At 38.2% G+C, this 16,216-nt stretch overlaps 1 protein-coding gene across 2 annotated transcripts in view; it reads right to left on the reverse strand.

Annotated features, from left to right (window-relative positions):
• Positions 1-15,803, reverse strand: part of NPAS3 (neuronal PAS domain protein 3) — a 608,602-nt gene extending 592,799 nt beyond the window's left edge. For both annotated transcript variants that reach the window (XM_082057395.1, XM_082057394.1), the window contains exon 1: positions 15,487-15,803. In XM_082057395.1, coding sequence (XP_081913521.1) covers positions 15,487-15,536 — 50 coding nt within the window. In that variant the 5' untranslated portion in view covers positions 15,537-15,803. The remainder of the gene's footprint in view (positions 1-15,486) is intronic.
• Positions 15,804-16,216: the final 413 nt, after the last annotated feature.

Genomic DNA, 16,216 nt, shown 5'->3' on the forward strand with positions numbered 1-16,216 from the left:
TAATTGGTTCTTTCTCCAAAAATGACATAAACACAGGAATGATATGGGGACTGATGCTACATACATTTGACAAAAGTTATCAGTACGTAATTCGACTATATGCCCTTTAAACTGCTGTCCATATCACTACTAGTTGGTTTTCTTTACTGTTAACGTGTATTAAGTAGATTGCATCCCAGTTTAAAAGTATAATACACATTAAAGTTCACACATGTTCATTGCAATGTTCAAGTCATCACTGCAATTAACTTTATGACATTGGGGTTTCAACAAGCAAAATAATATCCAAGGATTTAATTTTGCTGAATACAGCCTGTTTAATATGCACTTTGCTTGATGGTAAAAAAAAAAAAAAAATAAAAAAAAAATCAAACTTCAAATATGAGTGTAAAATTAATACTAACCCTTTCCAACAAATGAAAAATAAACAGCAATTAAAATTATGAACTCTTCAAAGCATAGACTCTTCTTTTTTGTTTCCAAGGTATGATATGATGCTTTGTCCATGCAGTCCCAATAAGGTCTTTCTTACTCATATCAACACGAGACAAAAATACATTATGGAGCAGTGTAATTAAACTGTGACACATCTCATATCCATTCATGAAATGTGCTGAAAATAACACTAACCAAAACTACTTAGCTGAGGCCGTTTTCTCCAGTAGTTTTCTAAGAGACAGAATCACCAAAAAGACTTGCTACAGCTACTTGCTTCCAGAAACATGGCAATATAAGAACAGGTGTACTGGTCAGACCAGCGTTTCCTGTATCCCATCTCCAACAACCCACAAAAGCAGTTGCAAGGAACAATGTAACAGTGAGAGCATATATGATACACACCTGCAGTATCCAATAATTTTCAGTGCAGGCACTTCCTCAGATATAATAGATACATATTTGGTAATGTTCAGAGGATTTCTCAGCCATTAATTTGTCCCATCTCCTTCAAATTTCATAAAAGCTTTTCATACCCCAAAACACTTAAGAGACATCACTTCCTCTTACAAGCACTCAGCACCCTAGATCAACCAAGCACAAAGACTTGTAATACATGATTTTTAACTTTTTTTCACAGACAAAAAGATTCAGATTAGTAGCAATAACCATAGTACTAACACATCCACTAGGTAACAAAGTGTCCCCAGCCCCCAAAATTTTACAATGCAGTATCAGAGACAGAAAACTATTTAGAAGAAATAAGGCAACATCAGCTAGCATCACAAGAAATGGTATCTTGTTAGAGGTAGCTTGATCGTGTGATGCTTTTGTAGGCATTTCAGGTAAGGAATATCTTGGGAAGAGAGATGAGCTCAGAAGGTGAGGTTATGAAGGAGCACTAGCCCAAGCATAAGGTATCAAATAAATGTGTGTTTGTAAATACAGCAAATGGGCAACAGGGTTGGTGTTACAACTTGAAGGAAAACCTTGACAAAGAGAAATGGTAAGATGGAGCTGGGTGAAAAAAGGGCTTGAAACTTAAGGTCCGTTTCTAATATTTCATGTACCACAGAAGGCGGGCCAATGGAGATAGGAAAAGACATGGTCAGAGTGACCATCTGTCACTCTGAAAATGAACTCTGTAAAAGGATTCCAGACAGATATGACTGGAGAAAGAACAATCCTCAATGGTAGCAAGGATGAGCATTAACTGAAGAGTAGGCAGGAAAACACACACAGCAGGCATGTTAGGCAGAAAAAGTCTACAAGTCCGAATGCAAAGAATTTAAGAACAAAATAAAACAGTTATATTAGGTCAGTAAAAAACATACATATATACATATATGTATATATATAAAAATATCACAGAAAGAGTGTTCCTTTCCATGCTAACCCATGTCAGCATCCAGCAGTCAGCTGTGTAAAAACTTCCTGAAGTTGAGTTGCATCATCATCATCACATTTAATAGCTCCTCAGAGACATAACAGTGTAATGCCTGATCCATTTTTGAACATGTCCATATTTTGACTACTAAAACACCCTTTGGCAAGGAATTCCCCTATTCAATTGCATGTTGTGTTGGGTGGGAGAGACAAGACCATTAAATTAAACAGTATTCCCTGAAAATAAAACAAGCAGTTTCAGAACAAATATGAGGCCTTGGTACTTATTTTTAAAATGTTCTTTAAGCTCCAAAGATTGTTTGCCACTACCCTTATCTACAGTCATGCTGAATAAAGCTATAGCTAAATGGAAAGTTAAATGTATTCACGAGGTGTTAAAAAAGCCCCGAAAACAACAAAAACAAAAAAACGACTCCTGTTAAATGTTTTAAAACTGCTTCCTGAGAATTACACAGGATGTTTCCTTGTTCTCATAATACTAGAGTTAATGAATAATTGTTCCCTGATTGCCTTCTTGAGGTCTTGAATGATGTTACAGCCGATTCACCTCAGTCATCTCTTTTCCAAGACAAAGTATTTTACTTTATTTAACTTTTTCTCTGACAGAACTCCTTCCGTATGTCTCATCAGCCTTCATGCCCTTATCTCAAACTACAATATTTTTTTGAAATTATGGTAACAAAAGTACACACAATACATAGATTGCACACACTGTGGATTTATGATTGGCATAATTATATCAATGTTCATGTTTTCTGTTTTTCTATTTCTTTCCTACTAATACGAAATATTCTATTTGCCTTTTAATTGCTAAGATATGAGTGAGAGGTCTGTATCAGTGAAACTGACAAATCACAGACCTGTCCTAACAGGCAATATGGCAGCGTTATCCCGAAAAGTAGACAAAGGGCTTGGAAAGAACTCTAGGAGATCTGTTTTGACTAAGGGAGTCTAAGCTAGGCAATAAAGGAGGAGACGACAGACAAGCAAGACCACATTTTCATTGAGACAGAAATATCATGAGCCTATGAATCATTTGCAAAGAGATGATACTGGAATTGTGTTTCCACATAAGACTATGTAAAGATGAAGAGCAAAATAAGGCAAGAAAAGGGGGCAGCTGAGAGACAACACATTGCAGAACTCCCACACAAAGCCGTATAGTGAATGAGAAAGATCCTTCAAAGGATTCACTGAAGAAGTGATCAAAGTATCCAAAGACAGCAGAAAGAGAACATTTGCCCACAAGTCACAGGACAAAATGAAAAGGGACATGGTCAATTGTTTTCACAGCTGATTGGCAGGTTGAGAGGATCAAAGCTTCAGATTTAAAGTGCAATTCACGTAATTACTTAAAAGTCCATATCTTGCATGGAGAGATAGACCCAAAAGAAACTTGATGGGATTACCCCACTTAGCCACGTATGCCTCTGCTTTGCCTTTTAACATGCCCTGAGCAATACACCCATCACCACCACGCGCTCTGCATTTGTGCTTGCTTCTGCTTCAGTAGCACAGGGCTACAGCATGACATTAAGAAGCTGTTTTACTCACGTGATTGCAATTCCCAGGGCTTTTGGTATAGCGAGTGAATCTGCCTGATACAGCCTTCTGAGCAAAAGTTAATACTGATTGAGGTAGTGTGAATTCCAACTGGAACTCAGTACTACATAACTTTATGAGACACAGGTCCTGATTCTATCAGGAGCTGGGCTACAATTGGAAGGGTTGTCCCACTGCTATGGATCTGCAACTCCTTTTCCTCACCCATTCCCAGATCAGCTAACCAGGTTAGCCACCTTCTGCTAAGCTTTCACTCACCATGAAAGAAAATTACAGAAAAATGTTATTAATAAAGTTTCACACCCTGAATTCTCTTAAAAGAATCTGTCCTTGAAGTGGGACAGTCTAGATCAAAATTACTGCTTAGAAATTATTTTAGATCCTCCCATTCCTCTCTATTTTGCATTCACATCTCCCATTAAAACTGTTTTAGTAGATATGTTATAGATTGCACAACAGCCAGAATAAGTAAGAAACTCTATAAATGGATTTGTTTTCCAATGGTTACACATGCACATACATATACTCACACACGCTTCTATATATCAATGACTTCCAAAAATACAAATGGAAATGACACAGTAATCTTCCAAGCATTCTGCTTTTTTTTTTCCCACATGGGCCAGGGGGTGGGAAGCATTCTTAACTAATATACTTTAGTTATTAAAATTTTCTGTCCTTTAGAAAATAGGTAAATTAATTATAATTAGCTCCCACTTGGACAATATTTTGTATAGCGTTCTTATCAGCAATCTGTTAAAAAAAGGCAAAATCAACACATACATTTTCTTAAATAAAGGACTTGCATAAAACAAAGTCAGGCACTCGATTCCTCTTTCGTTCCATATGATACACAGCTGCGTCAATCCCATCAGGAAACAGGCAACAGGAAATTCTTAACATTCTGAAGAGAAATCTAAAGATGTGTCTCATCACCCTTCCTCCTAAAAGTGCTTTTCAATTGTCTAAAACACGTTTACACCAGTTCTAAAATTTATAATTACTTTACTTAGTTTTTAACCAGCCATAGGCCTCATTAAGTAGCTAAAAGGAGTCAAAAATATCATTTTTGTAAGTTGTCTTCACTTTTTAATTTCCCCCATCCCAAAATATAAATCAATAAGGAAAGCTTGACACCTATGGACAAAATCAAAGCCAAGTACCCTAGCTCTTGGAAAACGTTCCTTCATAATGTGCTGCTCCTGTGTTATTTGTGTTTCTAACTATAGCTCTTGCATATATAATTCCATTATACTTTTATAAATCACTGTTTTGAAAAACGCTTTTGAACCATTAATATATTTTCCTGGTTAAAATTCTTTGAGATGTTCTTAACAAGAGTCTTAGATAATGAATTTGGGCAAACTCTGGAACAGTCTTTACAGTATTATCATTCTCATTAATTTTCAGAACTACCCACTGTGTTGAGATGATTGTCATGGGCCTAAGACTTCAATTTGGCTAAATATTTTTGCATATATTTCAACATATAAGTAACTAACAGATGTTTAAAATGTTAAGTTCACATTCTAGAAATAGTTAAATGTTTACTGTAATATCATCATTTGTTTTTGCACTCATTTTTATTTTGCTGCTTCTTGCTTTAAACATTCCCGTAAGAGTCCCGGTTGGATGTAGACAAAATGGTTTAAAACGACTTCACAAGAAAACAAAACATACTCGATTCAGTAAATACAGCTGTGCTTTTTAAGAAAGGAAAAAAACACACACACACACACACACACACACACACACACACAAAATAACGGTACCACAAATGAAAAACAAGAGAAAAGAAAACACTTAATGCTAAAAATGTTACTTTGCCTACTGTCCAGATTCCATGTAAGCCATTTTAAATTGTTTGCATAGTAGAAGCTTTTAAATTCATATTTTATATTCGCTTTAGAAACCTAATACATTCTGCAGTCTTACATCATTACTAGAAGGCTACATTCGGTTAAAAAAAAAAAAACAAAACAACTTTTAAAATGTTGATTTACGGCATATACAGTATCTTACTTTAGTCCAGATTATTCTTTTTTCTTTGCCTTTTTTTTTTTTTTTTGTTATCTTTGAAGACGGCTTCTGTTTCCATTGTTTCATCCTTAACCATTCACACATCAGAGCAATAAGTATTTCATTACTGGTTTATCTGTCCAGAGGCTTGAGAAGCAGTAACAATTAACCCTCCCTTCACAGTGATTGATACAGGCTTTGCTTTCAATTTGTTCCACTACACAGATCATGAAATTCTGAATGCGATCATCCTTATTGACCTACACTTTCAAACACACAGCTACAATGAGATGAAAGTAATTATTAAAAGGAACACAAGACTACTCAATGCTGAAACAAAGTCTTGAAAAATCTTTTAGACGACCTTCTCATAAAACTAGTATTATTTGATGTGAAACAAAATGATGGATTTGTTTCATAATATGGAAATATTAAATTTAAATCTGATCAAAGTACAATATCATTATATCATATAAGCCCAGCTCTAATGTCGTATCAGTTCATATCTGACCCAATAAGCAGTGACTTCAACCAGAGTGATCATAGTAGGATCAGGCCCTATGTATTTTAAAAGTTCCTCCATCAGCTTTATTTTACACCAGCTCTGTTTGAAAAGTTGTGTTAAAAATAACAAGACTGTAATTACTATTCTACTACAGTCTGTTTCAAAAAGACTCAGTGTTTCTTTTAAAGATCCTGGACTTCTGAAGGCACCTAATGTAAATAAGCACACAGGAAATTCAGACTGCTAAGGAAAAATGAGAAACTCAAGTCAGATTTCCATCATCAGCTGAGATGAACCAAGACCTATGTACACCACTGCTGGAGACTTACTGCAGTGGAAAACAAATATTTTTCATAAACCCTTGAAAAATAACTGCACCAAAATACTGATTCGTTGTAACCAATACATTTTTTTAAAAATGCAAAGGAATTGATAGGTGAACAGTAATGACAGATCTATTTAAAATATGGGTTGTAGTCAAAGAAATTCGGGATAGAAAACTGTGCAGAAGGATGTTCTTACAGGCCTGAGGCTCTAATCACAAAACAGAGTGATGGAGATGAACCAATACTGCATGGATTAGCAATGAATTATTTTGAACTATAATCATGTGCCAGCACAAAGGGGAGGTAAAAACTAGCCATTACTCACAAGCTGATCTGCAGATAAGAATTAAAAAAAAGGGGAAAAAATTATATGCTAAACTGAGTCAGGAGAATAATGAAAATCTAAAATGTTGTTACAGTTCAAGTAACATTCTATTTAATGTCTTTCACGTACTGTATAATATCGAGTATTTACACAATACAATCTGTAAAATGCTGAGGCTAAAGCAGGGTTAAATCAGACAACTCTTCTGCAAATTAGTACAGGAATCTGTCTTTTCTGAAATTTTACAGTGGGAAAAAATAGTGCCCCTGTGTATTATTTCAGAAAATACATATATATATGTGTGTGTATATATATATATGTGCATAGGCAGAGATATGTAGAGATATATGCAAATGCTTACATGCACACTTACATACATATATGCATTTATAATGAGGGATTTAATTTCCATTAGTCCATCTGAAAGCAAAGCAGCACCATCTTAAGATGCAATGTTAGTTTTCCCACTTGGGGGGTTGCGGGGTGGAGGGGGAAGTTAAAACTAATTTTGTGAGAAAAGAAAAATCAAAACTGCTATCCACAAAGATTCCTGAGATTCTTATGAACAGACTGTTTAAATGAAGAGCACTTTAATCAGTAGAGGAATCCTCACGTTTCTAATGTCTTGCTGTGCATTCTGCAGGTTATAGTAGCAGCTGGTAGAGGTCATATATCTTTTGTGAGCATCCCAAAAAGGCTCACTGCCAGACTGTTAAATTATGAATAAGCAATGAACAAAAGAATGCAGATACGGCGGTGACAAGATAATCCAAGCAAATTTATCTATGACAAATTTCACAGGATTAACAAATTACATTTACACAGAACAATAAAAATGTGCAAAAAAAATGATGAGCCTACTTTTCCCTCACAGCATTAGAGGAAAAAAATCGCCATTCCAATGCATGTATTTACATTTAACTTTATCTAAAGTAAGACATTTATAGCTTGCTGAAGACAATCAACTAGCATTATTTCCCTCCCAGCAAATACATATACTGGGTCTATCTAACAAACAATATACACCTATACCTTATAGCATACATGTATACAAGTCAGTGAAAAATCTTTTAAAGTCTTCCTCACAATTAGCACCAAGCAGAATAAATATAGTTAATTTTGCTTTTCAGGTGGAATATTCTGCCATTCTCTGTCAATTAAAAGACACTTTTTCCCTTAATGATTTTGGGGTTTGTTCCTATTTGAACTGAACAAATTTTGTAATATATGATAATTGGCACAAGAAAAAAAATTACTCATGAACAGAACTTAAATACTTTTTTGCAATAGTATCACAAAACCACTAAGAAACAATTAAAAAAAAAATCATCACTCTAAAAGGAATCCTAAATGCAGAATCTAAATACTGGATGTTCCTAAAGATACACATTCAGTATGTCAAATCATTTGCAGGGGGAAGAAGAGGAGATTTGCAACATTTGCTACATCCTGCAGTCTCTGGTCTTGACAAGTGGTAGAAAAACAAAATCTGAAAAACTGCCCTCAAAAGCATGGAATAACAGTTTCCAAATCACAATTCTGTAGAGAAGCGTTTTTCTTCCTGTTAGCAAATGAATAAAAGGAAAGATGGCACCTCTTAGTTTCAAAATCGGAGTGTAAGTAGAGTGACTGCTAAAAGGAAAAGTCTACCTGTTTGAAAGATCTAGAATCTGCTCATCTTTTCTATCATGTCGCTCATTTGAAGTCTGTATTTTCTGTTACCCCCATTTATATCTTGTTTGTTAATCCAAAATAGTTGTTTAGTAAAAATAGATCTTGAATAAAAATGGGCCTTCTGAAATCATATGTATAACTTACATATCAAATATAAGTTCTTGTTACAGAGCACTGCCGACAAACAGGAAACCTCACTATTAAAGTGAACATCCAATTAATTAAGATACTTAGTAAACTACTTGGATCCTTCAAACACTGCTACTTGAGTACCATTTATCTCTCTCATTCAGCCATTGAAAAAAAAATACTGTAGTTCTGATTTTCCATGAGAAACGCAAGTTTTGTTGTAAAACTGAACAGCAACTCATAAAGAATTAATAAATTAGCCCAAAGCATTTTTTTTCTAGTTGCATGTTAATCTTCTATTTGTTACTTACTAAGATAAAACACTTTCGATTTTTTACAATGCAGGGGTTTTTTTGAGAACCTCCTGTCCGTACTGTTTGTAATTCATGGAAAGGTGAACGACACATGCCCATCCTACATCTAACTGTAGTCACACAAATAAAATCAGCTACTTTTTTTGCAGCTGGGCAGGTTGAAGGGTAAGTACCACTGGCAGCTATTCTCTTTTTTAAGACTTTTTTTCCTTTTTTTAATCCCACTGCCAGTACTGTACAGATTCAGTCACTCAGTTCTTTCTATTGACCTCAACCTTGACCTATGAAGACTACCCACTTACATTTTTTTTCTCATGAAGTAGAAAATTCTGCCTCACACCATCTCTAAGAAAAAACAGCTTTCTAACAAACATTCTTCTAAAATTTGGCACTTAATACTACTGCTAAATTAATTACAGCTTTGGAAGGACAATCCTGAGCCACCTAATTTTCATAAGCCTAGGTTGTGAGTAAACTGATCATAAATGTGAATTTGCACATGATTTTTGAATGTGACGCATAAGGAAGAGAAAAAAAGAAATCCCTCCCCCAATACAAATGTATCAATTCTGCGCCTAAATTCAAGCAAAACTCTAACCCTTTAGGATTTAATCCAAAAGGACTGTTCAAAGACTATTCATCACTCAGTAAAATTCAGCTTAAAACAATGTAATGTGTAATGAACCCTGTTCTAAATTCCTGTTGGAGACAGAATTCCCAGGCAAGTATTTTAAAGGGGGTTTATAGGATTTAGGTGCCCATATTTCACTGAAATGCAGTACGTGTTGGATGCCTAAATCCAATAGGCTCTTCAGAAAATCCAAGCCCCAGGGACATCACTGTAGATTACATGCATACATATTATTCAGACTATATCCCATAAGTTCACTATATACATATGTAAACCTAAGATGCCTGCAGGTAATGGAACAGTACTTTTCCACTTAAATTATTTAACATAAGTGTTGAACTTCTATTATATATCAAGCTAACAGCTAATTTTAAGTTGCAATCAAGCCATTCTCTGAAAGCACTTTATTTCAGTGGAGGTTTTGCCTGTAAAAGAAATGTAAATCCCTCTAACGAAGGCAGTGTAATCTTTGCATATGCAGCCAAAATGGGGCTGGAATTTTATTCCTTGTACTAACATTGACATCTTCTGCCACTTCTGCTAGTTCTCAAAAATGTTTTGTGCATAACTATCTCATCAGTGTAGAACAGTGTTTACAGACCTTTTGAAACACACTAATATATACACTAATCTATACAAAGAAATATCTACAGAAATACTCAGTATTAAAGTCTTCTTCAGACATTGTATGGCATCAGTGAGAAGTTTCCTAGAACAGACAAATGACAACATATGACTGAAGCGTGAAAGTCCAAAATGCAACATATAAGAAACCCTGGGAAAACAGCCTGTAACGAATCTTCAAAACTCTGCTTTCAGTAATCCATTTCAAACTCTTGCTTATATATCACTTGTTCTTTTACGTGTCTGACTCTCCACTCAGAGTGCAGGGTAAGGGCTGGCATAACTGTCAGTATCTTGCTCAGCAGGCTGAGCTCAGAACCTCCTTGAGGACCGCTCCATTTTCACTTGAGAATCTCAAGACTTTCTCATTTCATAATAATACACAGATGCAAAGTTCACTCCTCCTCCCACTAAGTACATTAAAGTTTGTCATTGCGATCTCAATGAGAACAAAGTCACATCTATTGAATTATACGGTAAAAATACTTTTATCCTTGCTTGTGATTCTCTGTAGTATACTTTAATTATATGCATAATTTCATTTGGGACTTTTTTAAAGATTAAGGTACAACTTGAACTCAATAGTCTCCCAAAGACAGGGTCCAGTTCTGCCAAGTTACAAACACAAATACTACCCTACCCTTACCATACCTTCTTTGTCCTCTGTAATATACTACTATAGCATACAAAATTAATGAATATTTTTACTACTCAAAGTCCCGTTCAAATAAGTGGCACAATGGTCCTATTCATTTGACTAGGACTTTGTGTATTGCAAAACTACTGCTCGAGCTAGTCACAGAACAATGCTCTAGTCATATAAGACATGGCAGCAACCATTTTATTCCTACTATGGCACATCTTCTTATGCAGCAAAATGTAATATTATTACAAATTATCCTTATTATGCAAAGTCCTATTAAACAAAAAGTCATGCACCTCATTCACGCTAATGGGACTTTGTATGTTAAAGATAACATGCAATAGCCTTATAAATATTATACAGAAAGAAATTGCCTCTTCTGAAAAAAATGCAATTATTATGAAATGAATTTTCAAAACGTTTCCTCTCACAGCCATAAATCTTTGGTAGCATCTTAAAAAAAAAAAAAAAAAAACAAACCCAAACATTAAGCATAAACAAAACAACCAAACAACCAAACAAATGATTGGGGTAAAAATGCAAAGTCCTGGCTACATACCTGAAAAAATATCATATGTTTAAAATATAAAAACAAATTTCCAGGCTGACATCCTGCAGAACAAGTTCACTTGATTCATTTTGAAACAATGTGACTAATGCTGAAATCTCATCTCACATGAGGCATTTTTACACCTGCAAAAGATACGACTGACAATAATATAAAATCCATCTGATGGACTGTCTGAATGTAAGTTTTACTCACATGAGATGAGATTTCAGGAAATGGTTTCATAACATTAAACTCTAAAAACACAATTACTTAATTGATATCAGATGAAATTCTGCCACTTTCATAAAACAGCTTCATCTTACTGACCTCAATGAGAATAGAATCAATCCTAAAATGTTAATAAAATGGTAACAGTCTTTATGGTCAGTACCAGTTATTCAAAATTCTTATCTTAGAATACATTTTCCAAGAGGGAACTGTTATAAAGACAGTTTTATGAAACAAATATTTATTTAAACTAATTGTACTTTTCAGGAAGGACGCTGATGAAACTAATCCCTAGAATGTCAGTTTTCAACAACTGTTTTACATCACTCTCACAGTAAAATTCCCATCTGGGCTGGCAACTTGTGTGCCAAGTTTCACACAAATGTGATTTGAAACTGCCAGTATATTAGACTTCGAAATGCAAGGGAGACACTAATAAAAGGAGACGGATGTTAACAATCTATCCTGATATTCTCTTTAAAATACCTATGGTTCTTGGTGCTGTGTTAATCTGTTAACATAACTCTCTAATTATTTATAACTTATTTATAACATAGCATTAGAATTCACTGCTGTTATGTTGGTACAAAGCAAGCAAACTGGAAATTACTTGTAAGAAAAAACAGTTGTGCTTTAAAGAATTTAGAAACAGTGCTACAGACTAAACCCTGTTATTCAGAATCCCATTAGTTACTGAAGATATGTAATATAACTTTTGTTGATCAATACTCTCATGTAAGCTCTAAATAATGTACGATTCCAGTGCAGAAAAATTCAGCAAATCAAATATGGTGGGAAAATGTTTCAAATTATGAAGAGCCGTGTGACTGTTAATCCATAAATCAGAAATTGGAAAGATTGTTGTAATGTGGGAGGGCTCTATTTAATAAAGGTCATTATAACTCCTGGCTCTAGAGCTATAAGATCTAATATCCTCTCTGGTAGCTCTATGATATGCCCATGCATTACTGTTCTTGTTGACAGTCTGTTGCCTTGGAAATATTTCATTATTTCAGTTTTTCCATTTGTAGACCCTTGGCCTTGTGATATGAAGGCCACCCTATTTCATATTTTCGATTATCATTTAAGCAATCTTCTGGAGCTATTTATATAAAAGCAAGTGTTAGACAATGCATATCATCATTTATCACTGCTATGTTTAAGCTCATGCTCTAGAAAGAAATGCCAAAATAAAAGGTTTTTTTCTCTTTCACTTTAAACCAATAGCGCTCTGATATTATGATATGCTTTACAAACCAATGCTGTCATATCATATGCGTGACAGTTCTGTCTATTTAATTTTCTTGGTTATATATCCATGCAACTAGAAACCCTAAACTGCTCCTATAACTGTAAAATTTGCTAACACTCAGAGTTTAAAAGCAAAACAAACAAATATTAAGTGTGTAACTTTTCAAACATTCTTTAAAAAACCTAAACAGGTGAAAAAAAGTTTCAAAACAATTCAAGTGCTTGGTGGCATCAGAATCTGCTACTTTTTGTATTTGTTTTGTAATCACTAAGCTCTGGCTTGAAAAAAATGTAACACAAATATTGTGGAAGTGAAGACTAATCAAAGCATGGACACGAAGTTCACTTACAGAATTCCCTGAGAACTAGTTTACTGAAGTAGTAGCTAAGAGAAGAAACTGCAAAACCCCTTAAGTAACTGATCTGTGCCTGTATTTCAAGCTGCTTGGCACACACAGCCGAAAGGATGTGTACAAAGACAGCTTAAATAAACAGTTACATGCAAGAATTCAGGAGCACATTACAGAACTTTTAATAAAATGTACATGAATGCCTGTTTATCGAATCATTGCTTGATCTTCTCCAAAACTTGTGTTAAAAGAACAAACAGGTTGCCATTATTTCTGCTACAAAAAATGTCATCAACTTCTACATGTAATATTTATACTTAAAATATTCAGAGCATAGTAAAGAGTGATAACAAAGTGAACCCTAAGGGCAAAAAACAACTGCTTGGACGCTAGGCCAAGTTTGTGGATATTAGTGTTCTAGGAATTTAGACTACTTTTTTTCCCCTGAAATGATTACTCCTCCCACTCCCTACAGGGAAAAACTACTCCGATCCAACCTTTAAAATGACAGCATCAGAGCTGAACAAGAAGATGCTATTAAAGGGCATTAAATTAAATACAGTATATCCTCCTACAACTTCAATCAGAATTTCAGACCAAGTGTTATTTAGTTCAGCTCTCAAGTGGAGCAGAATAACAAATCGCGCACTTTGATTTACCTTCTCCGAATGCCAAATGGAGACAGGTGATAAAGAAAGCACTCATGCACAGGCTATGAAGTTTCCCCTAGAAATTAATTCTATCTTCAAGATTCCTATCTCAGAGAAATTCCCAAAATGGCACACAAATATGCTTCTGCTGGAGAGATTACTGAAGCTATCCTGGCAAACACACTTAGTACTAATATAGTACCATTCTCAGAAAGACAGCAGAATTGTGTGTTGAGGGAGGGGAAGAGGGCTTATTGATACAAATTGTTTTTCCAACAAAGAACTCTGCAGGAGAAAAGCCTGCTGCTATAGTGTTACTAACACAGTAGAAACGCCTTTGCAGCCACTAAAATGGAGATTAAAAAAAATATATATATAGATGAAGATGAAAATCTGTAAGTTAAGTCACTGACTTCTGAGGATGCACTGTTTTCCTGTTACAGGTATCTCCAAATTCTGCTACATATCAATATAGCCTTGTCAAAGTGCAACAGTTAATACTAATGCATCTAAAACAGCCACACCAACACCTCAGCGGTGAATATGAAATGTATGGTTTTCTGATACTGGGCAGTCTGCTTCCTTAGGAAAAATGGCATAGCTATTTAGATAAAACCTGTGGGTTTTAGAAGTTGTACTAGAAATGCTGATCCTACTGAAAAAAAAAAAAAAAACAACAACAAACAAAAAAAAAACCCTGTAAGTTTGAAATTAAGATTAAAATAAGCCTGATTCCCTAGACTTTATTTTTGTTTCAATATTTTTCAGACTTACTTGTGCTGTGAAATACAAACCAAATGATACACGATCCAGCTACTCTGAAAACCTGTCTAAATGTTAATTTCCATTTTTTACAACTAACCAGGAACCTTCCTCACCCCTTACCCTCAAGTTCACTTGTAACGCTGAAAGGGTGGAGGAGGAAAAAAGCCCACCCGAAACTCTCTGGCTGTTCTTCTTCTGGGCATACATCTCATCGCAGCGTAGCAATGGAGCTTTGAATACTTTTGTAAGAATCACAAAGTAACATCAAATGAACTTGTACTCTTGTTTCCTACCAGTCACTTCTAGAAAGATTCACTTTACTAGAACAAATCCGCTACGGGCAATTCGTGTCACCAGCAGAGCAGATTAATAGCAAGTGCTTTCCCCCAACAAAAGTATATGGGGCAGACGACGGGCCGGGAAGCAAACGTGGGGCAGCGCGAATTCCCCCCCCGCCTCCCGGCCCCCGCCTCCCTGCCAGGGCCCCGCGCACCGCCGCACCGCCTCCCCGCGCACCGGCTCCGCTCTGCCCACCCCGGGGGGCGCCGGCACCCGCGGCCCGCCCGGCGGCGAAGCGGGGGGGCCGGGCCGGGCAGCCCCGCGGGCGCAGCTGGCGGCGCGGCCCCCCCGCTCCGGCCTAGCCGCACTTGAACCGCACCGGTGGGGCCGGCCCCTCCGCCCGGCAAGCCGGGCCTGGCGCGGCGCCCCACCGCCCACGGGGCCGCCGAGCGGCGGGGGACGCCGGGGGGGCCTCTCGCCTCCGCGCACACACACACGCCCGCTCGCCAACGCGCCCCGCCAAGCACCGGCTCCGGCAAGCGGCGGTGCGGCTGCCGGAGCGGGGCTGCTGCTGCGCGGCTCGCCCTGTGTGTGTGTGCGTGCGTGTGTGTGTGTGCGTGTGTCTGTGTGTGTGCGTGCGGCTGGCGGTACGCACTAGGAGGAACTCCCGGTGCCCGGCTGTGCGAGCAGCGGGTGCCGGCGGCAGGTCCCCCCACCCCGGCATGGCAGCCAGCCCCGGCCCCGGCGGCGGCGGCACGGCCCGGTCCGGCGCTGCTGCGGCTGCTGCTGCTGCAGGTTCAATAAAGAGAAAGTGTTACCGTTCTCGCCTGGAAGGATCCTGCTGAAAGCTTGGCTTGGTGGGCGCCATCTTCCTGGGATTTTTTTTTTTTTCTCTCCCTTACTTTTCCCCTCCTGATGTTGGTGTGTGTTGTGTGTCTAGCAGCAGCAGCGGCGGCAGCAATGGCCCTGGTTAGCCAGACAGGCTAAGGAAAAGTACTGAGGCCAAAGCATCGCGGGCTCCCACTCCTCCGCTCAGTCCTGGTGCAGGTTGCTCGCTCGCTTGCTTGCTAGCGCTGCTGCTGCCGCTGCCGCCGTCCATAAGCCGAGGAGCGGAGGGAGCCGGGGCCCCGCCGGCCCCAGAGACATGCCCAGCGCAGGCAGCGGCGGCGGCCGGCGACGGCGGCGGGGAGAGCGAGCCGCGGCGCAGCCCCGGCGGGCAGCCCGGCCGCTGGCATCGCCCGGCAGGTGCGGCACACACACACACACGCACACGCACACTCGCACACACTCACACCCCCGCGCCCGCGGGCCGGGCTACGCGGGGTGCCAGGCCATGGGGCTAGCGGGGCGTGGGCGAGGGAGGGAAGGAGGGGAGTCAGTGATCTCCGGGCTTGACCGCTGTGAAAGTATTTCTGGGCATTTTCCAGCTGCTTCCCCAGCTCCGCTCCCACTCTGTGTGCAGGGGACACAGCCTCTGCTGCCGGCGCAACAACGCCACTCAGTTGCAGTTTCGCACACTTTCGTCCTCTGGAGTCTGAGCTCCAGCAG

Source organism: Streptopelia decaocto (genome assembly GCF_964273445.1).
Source record: "Streptopelia decaocto genome assembly, chromosome: 7".
NCBI lineage: Eukaryota > Metazoa > Chordata > Aves > Columbiformes > Columbidae > Streptopelia > Streptopelia decaocto.